General features: G+C 39.0%; 1 protein-coding gene across 1 annotated transcript; it reads right to left on the bottom strand.

Annotated features, from left to right (window-relative positions):
- Nucleotides 1-13,061: 13,061 nt before the first annotated feature.
- LOC103371534 (myosin-11) lies at nt 13,062-24,953 on the bottom strand. The gene is made up of 18 exons (XM_008300890.1): nt 24,805-24,953; nt 24,480-24,532; nt 22,673-22,748; nt 22,274-22,449; nt 22,058-22,141; nt 21,910-21,966; nt 21,105-21,305; nt 20,675-20,875; nt 20,295-20,349; nt 20,101-20,191; nt 19,862-20,003; nt 18,567-18,671; nt 17,956-18,064; nt 17,687-17,870; nt 17,345-17,419; nt 16,504-16,606; nt 14,196-14,302; nt 13,062-13,277 (listed from the first exon to the last, which is right to left on the bottom strand). Exons 1-18 carry the CDS (start codon nt 24,830-24,832, stop codon nt 13,124-13,126), a joined length of 2,001 nt encoding a protein of 666 aa, XP_008299112.1. The 5' UTR covers nt 24,833-24,953; the 3' UTR covers nt 13,062-13,123.
- Between the last annotated feature and the right edge of the window lie 230 nt (nt 24,954-25,183).

Here is a 25,183-nt window from a genome sequence, read left to right as displayed (position 1 = left end):
AAGGTCAACGATAAAACCCGAGGCTTCTCCTCACATGCGGCTTTATCGAGTATGAGTCGGAGTTATTGCACGCTGCACGGGCAGAATTGCAGAGCAGAGCGGGACCTTATTCACAGGGCTATCATGGGAGGCTTATTGTGTGGAGGCAGTGAAATATTCATTAAGCAACAGCCTGGCTGGTTTCCACACTGCCTGCCTGTAAACAGAAGCCCAATCAAATATAAATAATAACAGGAGAGGAGAGTGGTGCTGAATTTGATCAGATCCAGAAATGGCTCATACGCAACAAATTAGGCTACGCTAAACTGTTGTCAAGTTCCTGCTTCAACAAGTAGATGAGCCTTCCCACCATCTTTCCCCCTCCCTCTCTCTCTCTCTTTCTGTGTAGTGGGTAGACCTGAATGGCATTAATTGCCCCCTAAGATGACGGGCAGATGAAAGTGAGGTGGTGGTTTGCTGTGGGACATGGGGGCCGGTTACAAAGAGAGGCTGAGGACGGCTGGCAGGTCTCACCGACTTCAAAAGCAGATAAAGGGCCTTTTTACACAAAAGATTCCCTTTTTTTTCTCTTTTTTTTTGCTTAATCTTCAGATTCAGGGTTTATTCGTGCCAGCCTCCTCGCCTTTGTCCACTTTGTGTCAGGTTTTAACGCCAGAGGATTAAATTGCTGTTGCGGAAATCATTGTTTGTGTTTTCTTCCAACCCGCTGCCTCCCATTGTCCCGTGACATAATCGACCGCTCGCTAACAATATGAGGGGTTCATCTCTCCCCTTTGGTGAGAAATGAACAGCGGATGGATCTGGTCACCTTGTTTGTCTGAGGAAACAGCGGCACAATATGTTGTTTTGTTTAGGCAGAGTGCTCTTAACTCTTTAAGTAGCTTTTTAAAAAATGAGGACAAGGAGGTCTTACTTTGGAGGAGCCTTCAGAACAGAGAGCGAAAACACTGAGCTGCCATTGAGTATAACAAATGTGAGGCTGTTTTCTCTTTTCTCTGCAAACAAAAGAAGCGGAGAAAATCAGAGCGAGGACATGTTGGGTCCAGAGGAATATATCAAACATGTTTAGGGCTGGGGAGCTTAGAAGCAGCAATGTGAGGAGGAAATAAAAAACAAATAAGTGATGAGCTTCTTTTTGTTTGTTCTTTCTCTAGCAGGTCCTCTGAAGTCTGGCCGGACCTTCACCTGGGGGCCTGCACACCGGATTCCTGTCATTCTCCACTGAAGGTATTGCTCTCCAGCCGCACAGCCAGCCCTCCATCTGCCCATGAATAGGACCAGTCACATTTCTGATAGCATTTAATGAAAAATCCACCCGGGCTTTGGAGAAGGGAGGGAAGGAGGGGGGTGGTTTGAAGGCTGTATGTGGAGGGACGGTGTGGGTGTTGGAGTGAGGAGTGTTGGGGGGGGGGGTGCTTGGAGAGGAGTGCTCAACAAAGAGTGTCTTTCACTGGAGTGGAAAGCCTAGATTGCTCCCCTCTCCCTCCCTCTGCTCCCTCCTCGTTCTCTCATTTTGTCTTTTTTGATTCAACATCAAAAATGTGCCAAATGACTGGGCAGAAACCCCCAGAGGTTTTTCAGTGTGTGTATATGTGTGCATGCGCTGGGAAAATGTCACACAAAGGGACAGGTGTCTCGCGGTTTAAGGTGGCATTGGTGACAAAAGGTAAAAGCAAACAATCGGTGAGGCCGCGGTGAAAACGGTGTTCCCTCCTGTAATGGAGGGACGAGTTGACAGAACTTCTCCTGAAACCAGCAATCAAAATAACATCATACCTGAGGAAAAGATTATTGTGCACCTTTAACTTTAATGGAAAATGCTGGTGTTATTTCTCTATTTTGTTTTCTACTAAACAAATCCCACAAAAAAGCCAAAAAACAGCTGTCTGTTGCGCTTAACTGAAGCCTAATTTGTTGTCATAAGTCTTCAGGAGTGACATGAAAAAAACTTTAATGATGCTGTGTTTATCGGGGACTATTTCCAGCAGCAGATTAATACAGATTTGATGCACTTGGACAGCATATGAGGCAAATTTAACTATACAGTGTACATCCATTGAAACAAAGGAATATGCCACTCAGTGCTGTGGTTCATTCATGTGCTTTTGGACCACAATGAAACTCTACAGCACAGAACAGAAGAGGTCACATACAATACTTGTTTATGGGATTTGTTGACAGTAATGTATAATAGTTTCAGTCATATATCAAAAAAAGACAAAAAATTGCAGCTCCAAATTGGCTCTTTGTCAGGGATCAATACCTCCTTACCTGGCAAAGAGTCATTTTGGGCTTTTTGCTGCCATAGAAATAGAAATGTTAAAGGGAAAGTGACAGAAATAAATCGAAGTAACTCTATTTGTTAAAGATCTGTCATTCTGTGCAATCTGTTTGAGCCAAATCAGACTACGTAAATGGCTGCCAGGAATTTCTTACAGATGAAAAGGAAACCACAAAGATAAGCACTTTGGGTTTTTATCTGCTTGAATGTTTCCGCCTTCACAACAAAATAGTCACAACAATAGCTGTGTTTCCATATTGTATTTTTAATACACATTTTAATGGAAATGGTTAAACTTGAAACAAAAAAAAAAATTCCCAGATTCGGCATAAAGTTTTCAGGCTCATCTGTATTAGTTTTTGACTTTTTTAAAAAGAGTTATTGCACATAATGGTTGATGAAAACATTTTTAAAAAAAATATGTACCGAACATTTAATAATTGATGAGCTGTTTTTGCTTTTTTCATTGACTTCTCCACCGAAAGAGCCTGAAACAAGTCCAACATCAGCAAACATTCAAGAATAGTTTCAGCTTCCCCCGACTGAAATCAACACCCAAACACTTCCCCCAATTTTTCTCTCGTAGAAGAACAGAATTCTGTTTGTTTTTCCTTCTTTTTTTATGTTTTTCATGTGCAAAGTAGCCTTTACTGCCATCTTCTGATGACACGACGCAGCCTCGTTCATTCGCTCCAAAGCGCTTAATGGAAACAAGGCTCATTTGCATTTTCTTTTTCAAAAGTCTCTGTGACATTTGCGCCGCCGAGCTTGCTTCTGAATGATTCACATTATATGGAATGACAGCTACCGTCAGAACATCTTCCAGCTTCCTACTCCTTTGCATATAACACGCAACCTAACAGGTGTGACACAAGCCTGAGAAAAGCTTTCTTCCCTCCTCTGACATCAGACAACAGGCGGCTGCCCTCACTCATTTCCCATTTCCAACAGACGGGACCCGAATGTCTTCAGCATTGCCATCATTACAATCTCTGGGGGCTTTGTGGGTTTTCTTTTTCTTTTTTATCAAACAAAGCAAACAACAGCACGGTTTTGTTTGAGTTAGTCAAAGCTCGCTTTTGTTCTCCTTGAAGGAGGTCAACCAGCCTAAAACTACCTCATTTGCTGCTGCAGCCAAGTTTATCTTCATTCAAATTTTAAACAACAAACCGCTTGAGGCGTGTTTGGCTAACAGAACAACACACACAGTGAGTCTCTTCTTTGCTCATATCTAAAATGTTAATCAATACCCCGGGAGCTTGTGGCTGGTCTTTAGAGGAATATGCAACAGTGAGCTGATCAAGAGTCTTCACAGTTTTATTTTTTTCCCAGTCCTTTGAATTGTCGACTCTTAGGATGTTCTTTTGAGAAAGTACACAGCTGAAGGGTTTTATTGTAACATGAAACATTCAAAAAATATATTTCTAAAGCGTGACACCTACCCTTGCAAAATGATTCATAGCAGAAGCAAAAAAGGAAAATGTTAAGCAGAATTTTGACGACAAGGTTTGGTTTAATAGGAAAAATTCACCCTAAAGAAATAAAGATAAGAGTTATCAAGGCTATGGCGTCTTAAGCCATTTTGCAGTCAGAAGTAAAAGTAAGAAGTGTGCTCAATACTGATTAATGTTGATCAGAGATGACGTTGTACTTAGGGGTTTTTTCTCTGTCTCTCTTTTAAAAAAAAAAAACAGCTTAACTGACTCACTAAATATCGTTAAGACATGATTTTTTTCATGAATGAAGATTGTCTTTTACATGGAATTACATAATGATGCAGTTGTTTGCTTTGTTTTTTTTAAAAGCTAAATCTGCCTGCAGCCATGCTTGTTTTGCTTTACTGGAATTAGAAAATAAAAAGGACTAATGACTAAAATGTCCAACTCAGTGATCCAGAGTGGAGGTACACACATTTGTTTTGCCAAACTAACAGATCTAAACCCAAAGATGTTAATTTAACTGCAACAGACTATTGAGATAAGCAAAAATTCACCTTTGCATAGTAGGAACCAGCAGATTATTCCCATGCTGGTGGCTCTGTGAGGCTGTCCTTCAAGTTTAATGCTAGGATCAGCATGCTAACTCACTCACAGTGACAGTGCTGTGGCTGATAAGGATGCCATTACTTTTGCAAGCATTTAGTCTTGAACAAGCAGCAACCAACCAAGACTGAAAAGTCAAAACAAATGCAGATGCTTAAAACTGCAGTTCCTCAAATGGCCACGTGAGGTCGGCTCCAACAGCGAGTCAATCCCCATAAACCGCTATGTTTAAATGCCCAACTTTACAGCAGAAATAAACATGTTTACAGCCTGGTGCAAAAATCAGGAGGAGGAATCAGAAATTGCCAAGATAGCAACAAATACAGGCCCCACTACTGACCTTTAAAATCACTCTTTTGGAAACCGATAAGTGACAGCACTGAGGCCTACTTCATATTTATATAAGGTGTTTGGACAAGTTGAAAATTAGAAAACGCAGCAGAAAGCTAAGGGATCAGTTCATCCTGAGAGAAACATTAAAGTCTGGACCAAATTTTTTGATCACTTATCTAATAATGGAGCAAACAGTTCACTTAAAACCACAAGTGTCCACTTCAAGGTGGCACTAAAAGAGGTGGTATCTCCAAATTCAGTAGAGCACATCATATGGGAACCATAAATGCAACAAAACTTCACACCCTGTAGCCAGACTGTGTATAAAGATGGATCAATATAATGTCACCCATCCTGAAGATCTGTTTCGAAGCTTAATGAACAAAGTGGTGCACTGTAAATGGAGCGGACACAGCCTTAATTATGCTCAACTTTAAGCCTTCATACAATTTAGGCTAGTAAGTTATGTAAAAATGTACCCCTTGTACAGTTTCCATGAACAAGGAAATTAGCTAAAAGAACAAAACAGTCTTTTGTACCAGGCTGTAAACACATTTATTTCTGCTGCAAGGTTGGGTTTTTTAACATGGCAGTCTATGGGGATTGGCTCACTGTTGGAGTGAGCCTCAAGTGGCTGTTCGAGGAAGTGCATTTTTTGGCACTTCAGCACTGGCTTAATTTTTCAGCCCCAGATTTTGCTGCCTGTTGTGGACCAAAGTGGTGGACAATCCCTAGAGTCATGACCCCAGAATAAGGCTGATTAATTATTTTCCAATTAGCTACCAGAATGATCCACATACTGTTTCAGTCATACATATAAACATTTAATCTACAGTCGCTCTCCAGGTTGTCTGAGACAGTAATAACATCGAGTGATGAAGTTATCTATCTCTTCATGTCCCTCTGCTGTGGAAAGCCAAGATACAGATGGCCTCTTTCTGCTTGTTGCTCCTGAAAATCATCCTTCTTATAATCTGTCCATTAATCACAATCATAAACGGCAGGTGAACAGCAGGCTCCAGTAACTGTGCAACAGTGACAGCTGGATAGTGTAAATGTTTGGAGGGAGCCGGGAAGGCAGGGCTGGGATATTTACTTGTTTGTGCGGAGGAGGTTTGCTGCACGACTGGAGCCAAATCTTAGTGGACACAATTACCGAAACTCTTGCGATTTGGTTATCAAGATAAGAGAAAAAAAAAGGCTTCCTTATGGTGCAACTGGGATGCAGCGTTACTATTAGAGGCGGGTAAACAACAGTGTAAGGGGGTAGATCTGCCCCTGCATGGAAGCCACTGAGGAGCCAGCGGTCCATGTGCACGTCTGAATGATGATTAACTGTAATTACCTAAGCAGTACCTGGCCTGCATGCCAGGAGGCAGCCCAAGATTAATGGGGCTCTGCTGAAAACGGAACAAAAGCTCACATTTCCGAGGTAATGAATCGCTCTGGTACTAAGGCGTCTTCACATGGTGCGCCCGGGCCCCCGGGGAGGTTCATTACAACGGGAGGAATAGATGGATCCTCTGCAGCATTTTCAAACAGGCAAAGCAAGCCGGCTAGCAGGAGGAAGTCTTAAATCGTCCCAGACATCCTGGTTGCTACACAGGCTCTATAACCAGAAGAGAGACAAACAGCCTTCTCAGTGCTTCTTAAATGGGCGGTAAACATTACACAGCAAACCATCTTGTTTGCCTTGCCTCGCTCTTACAAGGTGTTTAAACAATAAAGACTGGCACGGTGCAAACTGGTTAAGTAATGAGGAGAAATCTGACTAGATTGATGCCTGGGAGGCGCAAGAAAAATCGGCATGGAGTTATTGCTCCCTTACAGATTCATAAACACCAGTTGTATTTAATAAAAGAGTAAGAGAGCTGACATGCCACTCAGCATTATCTGTATTAAAGGAAGCAGGTTTCATTTGCACAGGATGCACACAGTTTGGTAAAGCCTGGAGGGCAAAGTTTTATTACAAGTGTCTCCTGTTATAAATCACTGCCCGAGGAATAACCGGCAGATTAATGGTGACATTATTTTGGTCTGTGTTGTACAGGTTAAGCTGTGGTTTGTGAAAAATGAATGACAAAAAACGGAAGACAGCCAACTGGACGATGTGTGAAAGAGGTGAGCTTCAGCATTGAGTTTTGCAGGAACGGAGTGATGAATGGAGGTGGGCATCAATTATTGGAAGTCAAACTCCTTGAGGCAACAATGGGAGGATTTACAGGCCGTGGCATTTTTCATGCCCTTGAACATGCTACCTCCAGATATGTAGGTCGATAGCGGGATGAAATACAACCTGGCTGAAGGCTTAAATGATTACACACAGGCCACATATTTCTCCCCCCATTAAGTCACGTAAATACTTGAAGGAATCGCAAGTTCAGGCATGCCCAGCTTTACATCACGCTGTGAAACCGCGGTGCCTCCAACACCCGAAGGCCTTCTTTGTTTACAAGCCTCTAATCATGTTAATGACACTTTGCTCCCGTACAGGCCGTTTCTCAATCGATCACATTGACAGAGACCAAAATAAAGTGACAACACTTAGAATTTGTGCCCGTGCACGTCTGAAGGAGATAAAAGAGATGCGAGATTCAACCTTTAAGCTGTCATTTATCAGGAGAGACAACAAAGGGAGTCAGTGCTATTATCCTCGCTGTCACCCTACAGTCTCTGTGTGAGAACATAAACACATAAGAAAACCTGCACACTTGAATAATTTATTCAGACCAAGGAAACAGGAATGTACATTATGAGGGTTTATTGAACATAAAAAACACGAGCGTTATAAAACCATACTAGTATTTTTTTATGTTAACCCATTAATTTCAACTATTATGATCTCTGAATTACTGCTGACCACTGCTTTCAGGCAACCGGTGGGAGAAACACAGTTGTAAAGGATAAGTCTTTTTCTTACTGTCAGCAGATCCAATGAAAAGACCAACAATACTGACAAATATCCTCTGTGTATCTGTACCATAGAGGTCCATTATCGTCCAAAAACTACTGAAGCATCATCCGTGCCTGCCTAGTTAATTAAAAGAGTCAAATTGCCAAGCTTAAACACCACCAGACTCAGGATGGACATAGGAGAAAGTAAGAAAGAATAAAATGCAGCAGAATCAGAGCAAAATTGTACTTTTATGTTAAAACCTGGTCCCTACATTACCCACAATCCAGCTGGTCAGTGATTTTGGGTGTGTTATGCTAGTAATAGCTACTGTAGCTTTGAGCGTCAAGCAGCAAACTACAAAGTCTGATAATCGTCCTGTAAAGAGGCTCTGATGTGTAAAATCAACAACGTTCCCTCTTGAGATGAACATGGACACTGGAGTTGATTTAGACTTCACACACTGCGTCCTCCCACTGCTGTAAACACTCACCAAACGCATGTTAATCCTCAGTAAACACAGCAAATGCAGTCTTTGCTTCTATTTGACAAGATAAAAACTGCAGCGCCCAGCTGTTTAAGGTAATTTACATATTTTATAGGGACCAATGGGCTTGAGGCTCAGTGCCAGAGGCAGCATAAGAAACTAAGAAAGTGTTGAAAAATGGATGAATGCACCGTTTGTTCATGAGATTTTTTTGACAATGAGAAACAAGTAGGGGTCAAACGGATTCTCTGATCTGATATTCAGCAATTTTCTGATCATTGCTTATGTTTTTAACCTATTTCTGATTTTAAAAAATGTGCAACTTTGGCTATGATGCAACCTCTCACTATCTGTAGTCACTTTTTGATTGGTTGATTGGTTACATGTCATGACTAATCAACAATCAACACTGAAAGATAAATATTTTAAAAATCTCTTAATTAAACAGGCGAAACATAAACAAAAAAGTTTTATGTCGAAGTTTGTGTTTTGACACCAACATTTTCATTTTTACTGACGTAATAAAGGCATTTTAACAATGTTTTGTGTTGGAGTTCGTGTCATTCTAAATTTTTACACTAAGATTTTCACGTATATTCCATCTTAAAATCAGTTATCGATCTCCTTGATAACTAATAATCAGTATCAGCCTTGAAAAAAAACATCAGTCCACCTTTGGAAAAGCTATCCTTTAAGCTATTACAAGTTGGGTTTCTCTTTTCTTAGTGAAATGAATTTAAACAAACACAATGTTCACATTCAAACCTATACAAGGCTTTCAAATATGACTGGAAACGAAGCGTGCCCACGCTGAAAGGTTGTGAATAAACTAAAAAATGAAACGCGAAAATTAGACATACATACAGATTTTATCATTTGAATTATTCATTTAATTATCCCAACATTTAAACTCAACAGTCAGGGCTTCTCAGTCTTCTGTTGGCCTTTCTCTCTGTCGGTGTTTAACAGCAGATTATCGCTGATGAGTTCGTCAAGGGTACACAAAAGACTTTGCTCCTGCTCATTTCTTAGCAATAAATACTCCACACGCAGGAATGACAGTGTGGACAAAAGACTAGACGTTAATTTATCTTCCCTATATGACCCTGATGCAAATGAGGAAAATGAAAGCAAGCAATCAATTCCCTAATTGGGTTTGCGCTATTTTAACTTGTTAAGGGGGCCTCCGTCTAGATTAAAGGGAAGGTCAATTTCTCATTGTGGCAGTTACTGTATTCATTTCACAGTGCAACAAAGGAATCTGCCAAGGCTTGGAGGGATGCTGCAGTAAACCAGATGCCTCCCCATGGTGCGAGTCCACCACCACCACCGCATCCAGTTCATCTCAGGTGTAATTACAACATGACACAATGGTTTGGTCAGAAATTCTACGTCTGCATTATGTTTTTAAATTGCAGGTCATCTCTGTGCTTTTGTAAAAGATTTTTCACAGCATTTCTGCTAAAAACAAACTTAAATTTTTCAATTATTTGAAAATGTCACAATATTATTAATGAATAAAGGGCACGTGTTGTTTATGACCCAGAAAGATGAATGTCCTAACTGTTGGTAATACAAACGAGGGCTTCCCTTATATAGTGTTTTTGTTTTCTAAGGCTGATACAGATATTGATTATTAGTGATCAAGGTGACTCATATTTAGAATTGAAATATATTTGCAGTAAATGTTAAAATATTGGTGTGAAAATTTTGAGTAACGCAAACACAGACATTTTAAGATGTCTTTTGGTCACTTTTAGTTGAAAGGGATTTTTTTTAACATTTATCTTTTAGTGTTGTTCGGTTATTACTCATATTCAGAAAATGCTGTCACCAGAGAAGACAAAGTGATTAGACCGTAAAACAAACAAACAAACAACCCCCCAACATTTTTAACAATATTTTTCCAGTTTTGTTCAATTCTAGACAATAGCTAGTAAAATAAAATATAGATTTTTACATGTTAACCATAAAAAATAGACTAAAATTGTAAATAATATCCATATCATTTTTAACAATAATTCATTCTTATACAACATTTAACTGTAAAATGACACTGTTTTTGTTGTATTTCAATTAGTGCATTTTATTAATTTTTTAAAATTTAGCCTTTATTTAACCAAATATACGAATTTTACAGAAATGTTTGAACTGTTATTTCAGATTTTTCCTGTTTTGTTAAATATTTTTTTTAAAGTGTGTTATGTACTTAATTGCAATGAATACAAACAGACTGCAGTTAAGCTAAAGAAAATAAAGTTGGACCTAAAGTATGATCTTTTCCAGTGTATAGATAGAGAGAGGCGACTGCATCAGAGCCAAAGAAGCTCATTTTACATTATTTTATGAGGAACTGGTTAAAAGATTACGCTACTGATAATTGGGGAAACACTGAATATCGGGTTCTGATGTAAACAAGCTGTAAAGTTCCTGAAACTTGAGTGTTTTTTCTTGTTACGGTAAATGTTATTAGGCGACTAAATGGGCACGACCTCTAATCTACCTTCGATCTCTGTGGGTGTGTTGTTTACTGACGGCATTGAGTAACCACCATGCAGCTGTCAACAGATTTTAATTTAAATAAATCCTGATTGTTGTGCAGACACACACAGCATCACATGTTCCAGCAACGACTTTAAACCAGTGAAAGCAGCACAGACGGAATACTTGAAAGCAACCTCTCCTGCTTCCTCAGCTGACCGAGCGAACTGCAAGAACTTGTTGTAAATAATGCACAGCGGAAAAAAAAAAAAAGAAAAGATTTTGACTTTGGTGTGTTGCTCCAAAATCCACACACTGATGTGTTTGTAGTATCATTCCTTTAGAGAAGACAAGCAAACAGCAGCAGCCCTGCTAGGGAAGGTTATGAAGTTCAAGCCGAGGCCTGAAAGCCGAGCGGCTGCAGAGCTGCAGCGGAGCATTTATTTTGGCTTCCTGGGACGCAAATCAGACTGTTGATATACAGCATGAGTCAGCTACTCCCTCATGTCACATCAATAGTTTATTTACCAGCGGAGAGAAACCACAGAATTAGAATAAAAATTGGATTATGTACCCCTGCGCTAAAAGCAATGCATTCAATTACTGCATCTGAAAACTTCTCTTGAGGGGGAGTGAGGAAGATCTTTTTGCTGCATAGCTATTTATCAAAAAGGAAGGAGTGGGAGAGAAACATGTCATGTCTGCTGGTTCAGTCCTGTTACTATGTTTTCTTGTTCCTGTTGGGAGGGAGAGAAATCTGTTAAAAGCTCTACAAACCACACAGTCTTTTAACAAGATGCACTTAATCATGCTGCTGTTTGCTTTAGTTAAGTAAGGGATTGGCTTTGTCCGGACCCAGAGTGGCGAGATGTTGATTCCAGCCGGTTTGTGAACCCTAACCTCTTTATCAGCCTTTATCTGCATTTGAACAGGTTTGTCGTGGGGGCAAAAGCTAAGCGGACGAACGAGATTAAATATAGGCCCATTTTGCGAGTTGTTAATGTATCAACCGCATGTCAAAGTGCTGCCGATGGGTTCACCCAGAGTTCATGTTATTAGTATTACAGGCCTTTCATGCTCTCAAATCTCACACAGATCAAAAGGGCTTTGTGAGGTATGCCACCATCAGCCAATTAATGCCCACGAGTACAGCTGCTCTGCCTGGAAGGTCGACACTAAGCACTTTTCACTAGCAAAACGCCTCAACTTTTTTTTCTTTTCTTTTCCCAACCTCGTTTTTAGGTAATTATTCAGCTCTTTGGGAAGGTTTTGTAATTCACACCCCAAACGTTGCGTAACAGGAGTCACAAGAGTGACCTTGAACTGCTTGAGTCAAATAACAAACACGCTGAGCCCGGAGAGGGAGAGGGATCTACGCAAATCCCACCCACATTAACGGCAAGGAGACGCAGCCGGGGAGACCGAGGAGAGGCATTTTGGGCTTAGAAGAACACTGCTTCGGATAAAATCTCAAGGACAATGGTTACTTTTCAGGCATTTAACCAGCACCCTGAAACTTAGGGTGGCCTGAGATTACTGTGGAGGGCTTCTCACTGGAGAAAAATGCAACAGGATACACGGCTGCTGCCTGAATTAATCTGGTGATGGAACAGTAAAAAAAAAAAAAAGAAGAAACGCCTCCTCCTCTTCAAGTCACAGCTTCCTCTGACCTCATCATTAAATCCAAATTACACCAAGAGACTTGAATAACGGTGCAGACAAATCACGCTTCAGCAGCTTATCATGACTTTGACTTTATTATTCCTAGTTGTGAGTCACATTCGGGCTCTTCTGAGCTGTTCCACCTACACCAAGTCTTTGGTCTTCTGCTAAATATATGTCTGACATGAACACTCTTGAGTCGAGGCTGGAAGTTGCTCTGGGCCGACCCGTGATAAACTGTAGTTGTTTGCATGCAAGCGTCACTATACTTCAACAGATTCTGCAACGGAAAGAGCATGGCAAAAATTTTTAATGCACACAAACTACAGAACCGTACCGTCGATCATTCCACGGCTAGAACAAACCCAGCATTGTGATTACAGCTTCAAAATCAAACGCGGCGCATTGAATGTGCCGATAGAAGAACTATTTAACAGCCTTTAAAATGAAAGCAAATAGTTTGCGGCCCTAAAGTTGAGGGATAAATATAACGCTGCCACCTAGTGGGGACTGAACGGCAACAGAAAAATCTGTTGAATCGATTTTAAAAGACACAAGAGAAAAAAAAATTTAAAAAAATCACAATCGCACAATCTTTAAACAGATGAGATCACAGATAATCCCTGACAAACTCCAACAGCCAAGGAATGCTGAAAGCTTGAGGCACGATGCAACTATAAAAAGGCACATGGATTGTTACCATAGTACAGTAGTGGGATGTAATTTAGGGTTTCCTTTTTATTCATACAGCAGCGATGGCCGTCATGGTGCACAAATTTCCCAAAATGCAACAAAATGTGAAATCCAAACACAACCTTTTTTTTTTTTTTTTTTTTTTTTGTTGCCAAACAGAAATCAAAACAAGCAGGCTGTCACCACCACCACCGCGTCAAATCTGAGAGGAAACACTGCATGCTGGCGTTTTCTTTTTTTTTTTTTTGTTTTCATTTTTGATTTCCTGCGTGTGACATGTATCCCAGTCTATTGGTGAATTTGTCCCTGTCAATGTTCTTGTGCTCCGGGATGTGTTTGTAGATGCAGTCCTGCCTCGTGCAGCCCGTCGTCCTCCAGAAGAAGCACTCTCTCTTCTTGAACATGCTACAACAACAACAGGAAAAACTACTGGTCACGGAAAGATTACACCGTAGGGGAGGTGTGTCAAAGTGTAGTAAAGCTTTAGAATAAATAGACTAATTTATTGTTTAAATGTAGGCGCAGGAGGCCAGATGTGATGAGGTTTCTTTGTCAGTCTTTACAGTGAATTAATACACAAAATATATGGTATAATTCGCACTTGTAGAAGAAAATATGAAGTTTTCAGAAGCGGTTTTAAAAACTGGCAACTCATCTGCATACGTAGTCATAGATATTTCTGACATCCACACAGTTTAAAGTTGTACAAAAAGATATGACCAAACTACAAGTTCTTTGGTTTTAATTATGAAAAAGTTCCCGTCATTTCCAGACTATAAGCCGCTACTTTTTTCACACGCTTTGAACACTGCGGCTTAAACAATGACGCAGCTAATTTATGGATTTTTATGATTTTTACGAATTTGCCTTGAGACAAAAGTGACGTTGAGAGCAACAAGGAAAGAGAGACTGAGGAAGTGACAAAGTAATTCTGAGGCTGTTCAACTCCGACACTGAAGAAGACGACTTTAGTGGTTTTAGTGCAGGAGGAAGATGAAGATAGAGATCAATGACTTTTCCTGGTAGGCTGCTGGATGTTTTATTTTCTTAACCAGCCGTGTTACAGTTCAGAAAAAAAGCATTTATGTATTTGTGTATGTTACCGCTACGTATTTAATTAAAAGTTAAAACATCTTTCTGTGTAAATATCTCATGTTCCAACGTGGACACCTGCAGCTTAAAGACAAGTGCGGCCTGTATATGTACAAAACGTGTTTTTCTTTTTAAAGTTAGTGGGTGCGGCTTATATTCAGGTGCGCTCAATAGTCCACAAATTACAGTAAACTGATTATCGATACAGGAGAAATAATAGTATGTTGTTACCCTGGACGTGAGCTGTTGTCTGTGGCAGCTGTTTTGGAAACACCGAGTCCAGTGTGGATTTTATACGGATATCGAACCGTCAGAGGAGAACCATCAAACACCATTCCCTGTAGAGGAAAAACACAGTCATCAGGTCACTTCAGGTCTATTAATGCACTAAATGCTGCTTAAACATGTTTGTAAAACTCTCAACCAGAGCTGTAAAAAACAAATCCTGTTACATATCGTGTGTCTAGTGTTCACAGATACTCAAACGCAGTAAATCTTTACAGCTGTAATGACACCTACATCCGTTTTGTTCTTCATTATATATTAATCTGACCACTATTTTCTTCAATAACAGATTTATTATTTGGTCTACAAAATGTAAAAAAAAACTCTAAGTGCAAGTTGACGTCTTTAAATGTGTTTTTGTGTTCGAGCAAAAGTTCAAAATAATAATAACTAGATTTTAAAAGGCATTAAAAACTGTACCTAAACCGTAGCAAGTGATTGTTTTGCTTATAAAGAGTCTAACCCTTATTTTAACCATCAGTTCATTTACAGTCAACTAATTGACTCATCATTTCAGCTCCAGTTTGGTCTATGGTGGCTTAAGAATCATAAATACAGTCGTCTGTTTTCCAGCTGTGCAAATAAGCAAAAAAAGTGTTAAAGAAATGTCTGAAGTGCAGGAAAAAGTTTATAACTTTCATGTAGCTCTTTAGCAAAAGTCCCTTGCATTCTCTAAAAATCACAGTGCTCGTAACTACCTCATTACTAACTAATAACAAACTTTAAGCAAATTTGTGAATCATTTTTTGAGCGTGTATTCGGCCCATCAAAGTTCTACAAGAGAGCCACAAACCCTAGGAAATGAAAAGCTGCTCTACAGAGAAACAGCCGTCGGGTTTCATCTCAGGGCTGATTTGTACGATGGAGAAAGTAATGCTGCAGTTTTGGGGACGCAGACGAACTTTAAAGCATAAATAAACTTTACAGAGGAAAGAAAAGTCACATCTTTAAAGACATGCAATCAAAATAAGTTTCCAGCTTCCTGCTCTTTAAATAACTCTCCAGGTTGTGAATACAAACAGCTTAAAACACATTGTGGTTTACCTTCTGGCTTTGCACTTGGGATATTTTACTAATAAAAATCCTTTGTTTTCAGTCTGTAACACTTTGGGAATCTACACATTTTTAAGTTCAAAATGTTCAAACCCATTAAAAGATACAGCCTAAGATCCTGGCCAGTGTTTGAAGTAAAAAAAACACCAAAGCTACTGATTGTGAACGTTTCCACAAGGTCACTGCTTCAGTGTGGATTATTGTTCTAACAAGAAAACATCTCCAGCTCCACACTTACTCCACTGGTAGCACATAATTTGATTGCACCTTTTTCTTGGGCACAGCGTGGTATTAATTAACCTTGCATGCTGATGAATACTTAATTTGCATACCCTAGTTTTGTACTGACTGAATGACTTCATTATAAAACATTCTGACCAGAAATTTGTTCATTTTGTCACCAGTCTTTTCCTAGAAGTCATCTGATATCACACCTGTAAACTGGGCCGCACATGCTGAAAATCTGCTCGTCAACAGGCACTAAAATGTACTGATGTTCCCTAAACGTCTCACATTTAGATCCTGATAGGAAGCTGCAGTTCCCTCAGACAGATGTGTGACCGAAAACGACTTTGAAAATGGGGAACTAAGGCGTTCTCACAACAGTTTTACACAAGTTGAAACCAAGCTAATCCACATTTGCTTAGCAGAAAACCACTGTAGACGATGGCGCTTGTGCAACTGTGCGAAGCCAAATGCATGACTGTGAATGATATTTATTTAATTTTGCAGCCCTAGTTCTTATGTTTGCCAGTTGTAATTGAATGTAGAGCTTCTTTTTCCTTCACTGGGTGAGTCAGTAAGTTCCTGCCTGCAACTGCACCCCCTTCCTCATTTTTACATTTTTTTTAATTTTTATAATAAGCGGCTGCAGAACACTTTATTTTGGGAACATGCAACAGCTTAATGGCTTGTGCATGCATCAGACAGTTGCAAGACTTTCCACCTCTATGTCTAATGCAGTAAACCAAATCAGGATAATGATCATCATGCACAAATATGACTCAAATTTTAACTCGCATACTGTCAAAAAGCGGTCACATATGCAGCCCTTTAGGTCGCAGTCCGGAGCCCTGCAGTAGGTGGCATCACATTACCAGTTCTGCTGCTTCAGCTCTTGTAAGTGGCTCAAATTTGACACAACAGCCAAATGTCTAAACATGCATTATGTAAATATCAATCAGAGGGAACCGATACGTACATTAATGCACTGGATGGCTCTCTCACAGTCCTCCTTTCTGGTGTAGTTCACAAAGGCACACTGATGCTCCAGCAGCATTTTGATGCTGTAGACTGTCCCGGCTCTGAGAGGGCAGGAGAGGATATTACACAGCTTATGTAAACAAGGACGCTTCCGTCTGCCCGTTTCTCATGGACGTTTCCAATTCATGCATGAGAAAAGGAATGCCAAAGAGATTTAACGATGAATCAATCGACAGAAAATGTAATATTTTAAGAATCAAACAATCCTTGGGAGACTTTAGACACAAAAAAATGCAGTTTCTAGCATTTCAAATGTGAACTTTTGAGGTTTTTCTTTGTCAGACATGATAGTAAACTGAATATCTTTGACTGTTTGTATGACAAAACAGCATCTGAAGAAACTGTGGGGACTTTTAACAAGCATTTTTCCACTATTTTCTGACACTTTAAAGAGAAAAACAAACAATCGAAACAATAATCAGGTAATCGATAGTCAAAGAAAATTCAGAAAAATAAATACAAGCTTGGCCGAGGTAGAAACATTAGCAGATCACTATGAACACAACAGAATTGCATTGGATTAATTCACAATTTGGTCTTCTTTTCTACAAATGTGATTACTGTTTGTGCCACCTTTGAATGAAAACCTAAAAAATGTTTTTCTGACATCTCCACTGAAAGCAAGTAAGTTTGAAAATGCAAGTGCTCCTATTTTACCTTCACTGTGAATTGCGCTGATTTTTAAAATATTTTTATTCACATTTAATTTTTTACTGTAAACGGACACAAACAAAAACATGCTCTGAGGCGCGAAGGAGGCAAAAATGGTGATACTTCACCTGCTGAAGAGCTCGTGGAGTTTAACGTAGGTCATAGCAGGAGCCAAGAATCCGACCCAAACAGGGAAAAGATTCCTTTTAACAAAACAGCAGAAGAACCTTAAATTCAAACGTCTTTTGCACTCGAAGCAAAATTTAAAAAATGGCATCGAAAACCTTAAAAACATCTCATCCTGCTTCCTTTTAACATCAAAATCAAAGTTACACAAAATTCAGTAACTCATCTGATTTCTTGCTTAATTTCATCATAACTACAAAATACATGAACAATTTAAGTCTGTCTTAAACAAACATGAAGTAAAACTTTTGGTTTAAAAACGTAACTAATAAACGAGAGCTTACGGTTTAACAGGATTCCTGGAGGGGGGCGTCGGCGAATGAGACTTTGCTCTGCTATGATCCGAAGCCTCAGACTCTCTGACGTGCTGCGTTCGAGGACGGCTTGTCTGTTGGACAATCCATTCTCCCTCGTCGTAGTGTTCCTGCACCACTGGCGGGTCTGCGTTGTCCCTTCTGGCGCCAGCACCTGCAGAGAGCGAACCAACAGCAGAGCCGTTCAGATCACAGCGATGGAATCTTTCCAACGCTGAGAAACATCTTTTTGTATTTACCTCCAGGACTTTGGGTACCATCGCCGGCAAACAGAGCTTCCACAGCCTCCTCTAACGAGGCGTGAGTCTTCAAGGCCTCGGAGCTCTGAGCCCAGGTGAAGCCCATTTCCTGAAATACAAAAAAAACCTCCTGAGCTAACAACATATAAACATACAGACATTAAAGACTAAGATTTTAACTACTGCTCTGACCAATACTGCTTGTCAATCGGTACTTTAATCGTACTCTTTGTATAATTAAGATTGCTTTACTTTCTCATACCTACTGGATATAAACAATCCTTTAGAAATATTTTGTGCTGTTTCTACCTTTTTAAATGTGAGGTTTTGAGGTATTTCTTTGTCACACAGGCATTTTTGAAAACTATTTTCTAACACTTTACAGAGAAAAACTAATAATTGAGAAAATAATCAACAACTGGTGGGAAAACAGTCACAGCAAGAGCAGAGGAAATTGTATTCATGTTTTATTTATTCTTAGAGCTTCAAGGAGGATTTCTGCTTCTTTTCAGCTGCTGTGCTGAGTGACAGTGTTTTTAGCTTTTTAGCCACTGGGGACTTTTGCATTTTCATTTTTGCCTTGTAAATAGTTGAGCAGGAGGGTTTCCTACCATGAGGTGCAACGTCTGCGCTCGTTTCAACTCCTGTGCGGCCTCAGCACTCGTACTTTCCAGTTTCAACACCTCCTTGTAGATCAGCGAAGCTTCATAGTACCTCTGGAGAAGACGTATTTGGAATATCACAGGAAATAAGTTAGGATTTAAAATCTTAAACCAAGAAATAAACCTGAAAAAGCTGAAGAGTTACAGGAAATTTCCAGTTTGTTTGGTACAGCGAGCTTAAAATAATGCAGTCAAACAATCCCTTAGAATTTCTTTAAAGCAAAAAAGTAAAAAAAACAAGTGCAGTGTCTAGTTTTTCAAATTTACATTTCTTTTACGTTTTTCTGTCACACATGATTGTGAACAGAATATATTTGATATCTGAGTAAATTGTGAGAAACAGGCATTTTTTACACTTTAGAGAAAAATGAAAAAAAACAGTCACAGCCACAGAAAATTCTATTTAAATAAATAAATAAAAGCAAACTTTTGCGATATATTAGGTTCACCAAGCTTAAAATAAAGCAGTCAAACAACCCTTTAGAAAAAATGTGCCATTTCTAGCTTCTAAAATGTGAAATTTTTAGCTTTTTGTGTCATACATTGTACATAGTTCACAGTAAATTGTGAGGAAAAGGGCATTTTTTCACTATTTCCATAAAGAGAAAAACAAATAATTGAGAAAACAATTAAATAATAATTAAAAACTGTTGCAGAAAATCATTACAAAAATTAAAAATACTAACTTTTAGTATCAGTTTATTAGCTACATCAAGCTTAAAATAACACAGTCCAGCAATAAATCCTACTTTCATGACTTGTAATTTTCAGTTTTTGTAAAAACGTTGAGGAGGAGACTCGTAGTTTGTCGTGCTGTTAAGTATTTCTGTTATTCAGACAGATGTTCCCTTTACGCTGTAGGTGAATAAAGACAGGTTAAATGACAGTATGAAGCAACGCAGCGCCGCCTGCATGTTCACACAGCTGAATCAACGCCTCTCAGCTGGACATTATCACCTTTATGATGGTGGATTTATTGCAGGGCTGCATCAGTTTCAGCTTCACAATAAACCGGCGACTGAGTGTCCATCGCAGTTTATTTGCCGCTGATATACAACAAAAGCTCCTTTACAGCTGCATCTCAAAGCTGTACGTTGTAAATTAACTGTGTTGACTATACGGAACATTTTGTACAATTATAGGTCTGAAAAATGTCGATCCAGTTGCATCATTCAGAGGAAATATTAAAAAATCATTAGAAGAATTATGAGCGGTGTTAACTGGAAAGAGAAGCAGCGGTTTACCTTGAGCCCGCAGAGAGCTTTCCCTTTCCTAAATAGACCTTTTATCCAGTTCGGTTCCATGGAGAGAGCGAGGTCTGCATCCCTGAGTGCGTTTTCATGCTGCTGTAATCTTTCATAACAGAGGGACCGGTTTCCAAATAGCCTGAAACACGAGCGCAAATACAATTTGTGGCCGTTAATAGTAACCGCTGCTGTGTGGTTTAACGACAGCTTAAGTCAATTTGAGTCCATTTCCTTACTTAAATTCCTTTGGGTTGTGCTTAATGGCGTCAGTAAAGAATCTCACTGCCATTTCAAACTGTCCAGAGGCAGCCAAACGATTCCCCATATCTGGGAAAAAGAAGAGAAACAACGGCGATGCCCGTTTCAGTACTTTCACTTCTTTTTTTTTTTTCTTGTTTAATGTCAAGGTCAGTAGGAAGATTTTACTTACTGGCAAGCTCGATGCTTCTTTTTGCATACTCATCCACAACCGGATCCACTGTTTTCTGTCAAAATTTGTATTTCAATTAGTCTGACGCACGCACTCCACTACAGGAAACACTACATTTGCATACAGGTTTCTGTTAAACACCAAGTTGTGATGATTTCAGGCACAAAACAGGAATTATTTGAGCATAAAAGAACCAAACATGAAGAAATATAACTAAAAAGTCAGACTTCAGTGGGTCTAATCTGATGATAAATATAACATTTCAGCCAGTTCCTAGTTACTAATATAACCACAGAAAACAAATTATAGTTTAGTTGGTAAAATAAACAACTTTGAGATTATTTTGTAGATTTTTGATAATCACGCCTCTACATTCCCACCTCTTCCTTGGTTTCAGGCTTCTCTTCTGTTTTCTTTCGAACTTCAGGTTTCTCAGCGACCTCTGTCTTTTTCTCCTCGGGCTGCCGAACTTCAGGTAATTTACTTTTCTCCCTTTTTGTTTCTTTTGTAGGATTCTGGTTACACGTCTCCGCCGGCGCCGATTTAGCAGAAGCAGCGCATGAATTATTTAAATCTTCTTCCTGTGGTGGACAAGACGAGGCGGTTGTGGGATAATCATCTGCAAGGTACTTTTGTGAAGCGATCACGTCATTCTTAAAATCACGATTTATGCCAGAAAGCGTTACGGCTACGCATTAACTGACTTTGGCGTACAACAAATCCTGATACAACCGCAGATTGTTAAAGTTTATGAAAAGAAAACTGAGATTCTGTTCCATGTCAAGCAGAAATATAGAAACCTCCACAAACCTTTTGCTCCTCATCTTCTTTCTTATTCACCGTAACAAGAATTTTTTCTTCAGCATTATTACTTTGCTCATCACGTCCAGTTGCCTCGACTGCATTTTGAGATTCACCACATTGAGAGGACTCATCTGCCTCTGCATTACTTTCAATTATAGCGGTTTCTTTTGGATTGTCTGAAGAGTCTGACTTGGCTTGTTCTTCCTCCTAAAATGACAACAACAACAAAACAGCATTACAAGTGATCAGCATGAATTTTTAAAAAAACGGATTTTATTTCCTGACTGTAACACGTTCATGTACAGTCGTTCTCTAATGTATTCACACGGTTCCATTAAAGAAAAGGCAAAATTCACAAAAGTCACTCAAATAACTAGAAACTGAAAAAAGTAATAATAAATAAAAATTTGCTAAATTCTAATTTAGTGAAATAAGACATTGCTTTGGAATTGTGGGTGAAAAGAATAATTGAAAAAAAAACAACCAAACTGTCCCAGTCAAATTGGAGCCCTTTGCTGATGAGCAACAGGTGCAGAAGTCTGATGGAGAGTTACAGAAAACACTTGATGGCAGTGATTTGCTCAAAGGGTTGTTCAACTAAATATTAATTCATGGGTTCCATCATGCTTGTTTGCTTTTCTTTTTTTATTTCTGTTGAACCACAATTCAAAAGCAATGTCATGATTTTCATTGAATCTTTTGTCAATTCCAACTTATTTCAGTGACACCTGTTTTTGTTCCTTCTTTAATGGGAGGCTATGAATACATTTGAGGACGACTGTAGCAGCAACAAGAACAAAACTAGACTTACATGTAAATTTTCTTTTAGTGCATTCTCCTTTTCTAAACGTTTCTTTTCTTTTTTACGCTGTAACGAAAAGAATGAAACATGTTGTGAGCCGCCGTCAAAGAAAAACATTCAGATAGTGTCAAATTATAACATTAAAGCATATGCTGACCATTTTCTTGCGCTTGTTTTTTCTAGTTTTCTCCTTACGTCGCTCCTCTTCTTCTATTAATTCCTTTGCAATTTTATCAGCCTCCTGAAAACAAGCATGTGTGAAAAGGGGGGTTAATTTCTTAATCTCTTTATCTATTTTCCACAAAGTGCATGAGTCAGCGAGAAACTTGCAGCCCGGTTTCATTTTCAAACAACAGAAACCGAAGCGTGGCACCTCATCAGTGAGTTGCTTTATCTGAGGATGCGGTTCTAAAGTCCTGTGAGCAGCTCTGCTTGGACGATAATAGCGATCATCATCATTGTCCTCCTCCTCATCATCATCATCATCATAGTCATCGTCCTCGTCTGAATATATGAGATCGTCCTCTAAGGGCTTTAAAAAATTTAAACCTGCAGGAAAATACAAAAAAAAAAGACCACACATTTACTCCAGTGCCCTTCTTTTAAATTACACACAATAATCTGAAGGTCAAAAATAGTTTAATTGTATTAATATCTGCTAAAATCTGCTGATTTCTATTATTCCTAAAGATTTTTTTGTGGGTGTTTGATGTTGAGGGATTCGACATTAATCAGTATTTTCACTGTATCATAAATCCAGAAAAGGCCTCACCGAACAGGGCAGGCGCGAGGACATCCAGGAACGAGCCTGCAGAAGTGCGTCCATTTATGTAATCCACCATCGACTCCTGAACAGGGAAAAAAACAGCAACTTCAACGCATCCATCAACCTGAAACAATCAGGTGGCTGACAGAAAATTAAACAGCAACTAGCTTAACGGGAGATTAATCATCTTAATACTTTTTCATTGGTTTCTGGTTCCTAAATGTTTGCTGGTTTCACTCGTCTGTAGTTTTTATTAGCTTCATTAACAGAAGAAGGCTGTGAGAACTGTAGAAAACGCCAGTTAAAGGACTTTCCAGTGGAGAGGTGACAGAATAAACAGTCTGACAACGTATACTGAAACCAGGGCAAAACAATTAATTGATTTCAAATTCAGAAAAATCCGATGAGCACATTACAAAGGCTGCAATTAAGGACAAACGAGGTGAAGCGATCAAATAATGAGAATAATGCTTTAATTCAGGTTTATTTCATTTGAGGAGATTAAAACTTTCATGGGTTATTTATGCTTGTCTACTGATTAGTGTTTAATACAGGGATCAGGCACGCTGTTGTTTGACTGTCATTAGGACAGCAGGTAATTATTCTCATTGCCGATGAATTGAATGGCTGTTTGGTCTATAAATGTCAAAATAAATGAGTGAAATGTCGATCCCAAAGTCCAAGGTAATGCCCTCAAATGTTTTGTTTTGTCCACAACCCAAAGATATTCAGTTTACTGTCACAGAGGAGGAAAGAAAACCAGAAAACATTCACATTTAGGAGGCTGGAATCAGAGCGTTCAGCCTGTTTTTCTTCTAAAAGTTGCTCAGGCCAATTATTCGACTATTAGAATAGTTGGTGACTCATGTAATAGCTGACAATTAATTGACTAATCGTTGCATTTCTACCTGACAAAAGCCAGTTTGTTCCAGTTTCTAAAACTTCTCTGTTTTATATCATTGTCTATTTAGTATTTTTGCATTTTGGACTGTTAATCAGAAAAACTGTTATTTATATCAGACATTTAAAACAATAACTGTTGAGCCAAAGGGTTTTCCAGTAATGAAATAAGATTGGTGTCATGAATTCACCTAACCACCGTACATATTAAGGTTAAAACCCGACAATATCACACCAAATATTTACTAAGCTGACTCAGTTAAATATTAGATTAAACCCTGCAATATTACATGTCATAGAAAGTAGCCTGATTAAAATAAACAATAAGGTTAAGACCCTTCGATGTCATATATCTAATGAAAAATTGACCTGATCAAATAAATATGAAGTTACAATTCTACAATATTATATATATATAACACACATTGACCAGATAAAACTAAATATTAAGGTTAAGAACCTAAAATGTTGTATTAAATACAAATGTATATGACCAAATATATATATATATATATATATATATATGAAAAAATGTATCTGATTAAATTATATATTACAGGTTCAGACCCTACAATATTATATATTATGCAAATTCATCTGACTAACATAAATGCTAAGAACCTACAATATTCTAAAGTAAATACTGACTGGTTAATCAGCTATGGGAATAATAATTAGTCACGGCAGTAGTCAGCAGCATCTGTGACTAAAGGTGAACGATAATCCTGAATTTGCATAACTGACTCTAGATAAACAACTGTTGCAACATGTCATAAACCATAATTAACAATGCTGATTGTCCTCCAAGCTGCAGCACAGGACCCTATTGAACTTTAGTTTGATTAAAACCAGCATGACCAGTTATGGCTCAACAACAGTGACACGATCATGTGCCACGGTTTGTGTCACTCACATGTGTGCGCATGAGCCGAGAGTTTTCCCGGATTACGGGTGACGGAGCTCCACCTGGCAGGTAGAAAAGGTGTCATCAAGCATCACAAACAGGGTTAACTAACATAGCATAATAATAATAATTTTAAAAAAGCCATCACAGTCAGCAGTCACGGTGATAAAAACGACATTAGCAGCTCTCTGGACGTTGTCCCAAAGCTAAAACATTAGCTAGCTGCTGAGCTAACGAGCTACATATATGAATCTGCTCAAGTTGTCGGGAAATGAAACTTAAGACACGAAGAAGAAATCCCAGCAACAGAGGACAGTCCCTCATTTATTCTCACCTTTAACGCCGTCTTTCTTTCTGGGCATGATGTCAACGTGTTTCTCTGAGCCGTCGTCTCACACCTGTGTTTAATGATCTAGGTGGCTTGTTTCCGCGTTTTGGATTTTGGACTGTAGACCTGATTCTTCTTCTCCTCCTCCTTCTCCTCTGTTTGATTCCGCTTCTTCTTCTTCGGTTCTTCTTTTTGATCTGTTTGGGGAAAAAAGGGAATTAGGGCTGTACCGCCACCAACTGGTAAGGAGGGAGGGTCAGACTGTTTTGCATAATAATAATAATAATAATAATAATAATAATAATAATAATAATAATAATAGTATACTTTCCTCTCGGGTCAAATCAGTTTTTTTCTGAGATGCTGAAGCATGATTTGAGAGCGC

This window comes from Stegastes partitus, unplaced genomic scaffold (genome assembly GCF_000690725.1).
Source record: "Stegastes partitus isolate 25-593 unplaced genomic scaffold, Stegastes_partitus-1.0.2 Scaffold1604, whole genome shotgun sequence".
Lineage (NCBI taxonomy): Eukaryota > Metazoa > Chordata > Actinopteri > Pomacentridae > Stegastes > Stegastes partitus.
Note: the sequence above shows the minus strand (reverse complement) of the source record. Positions and strands in the feature narration are given on the sequence as shown.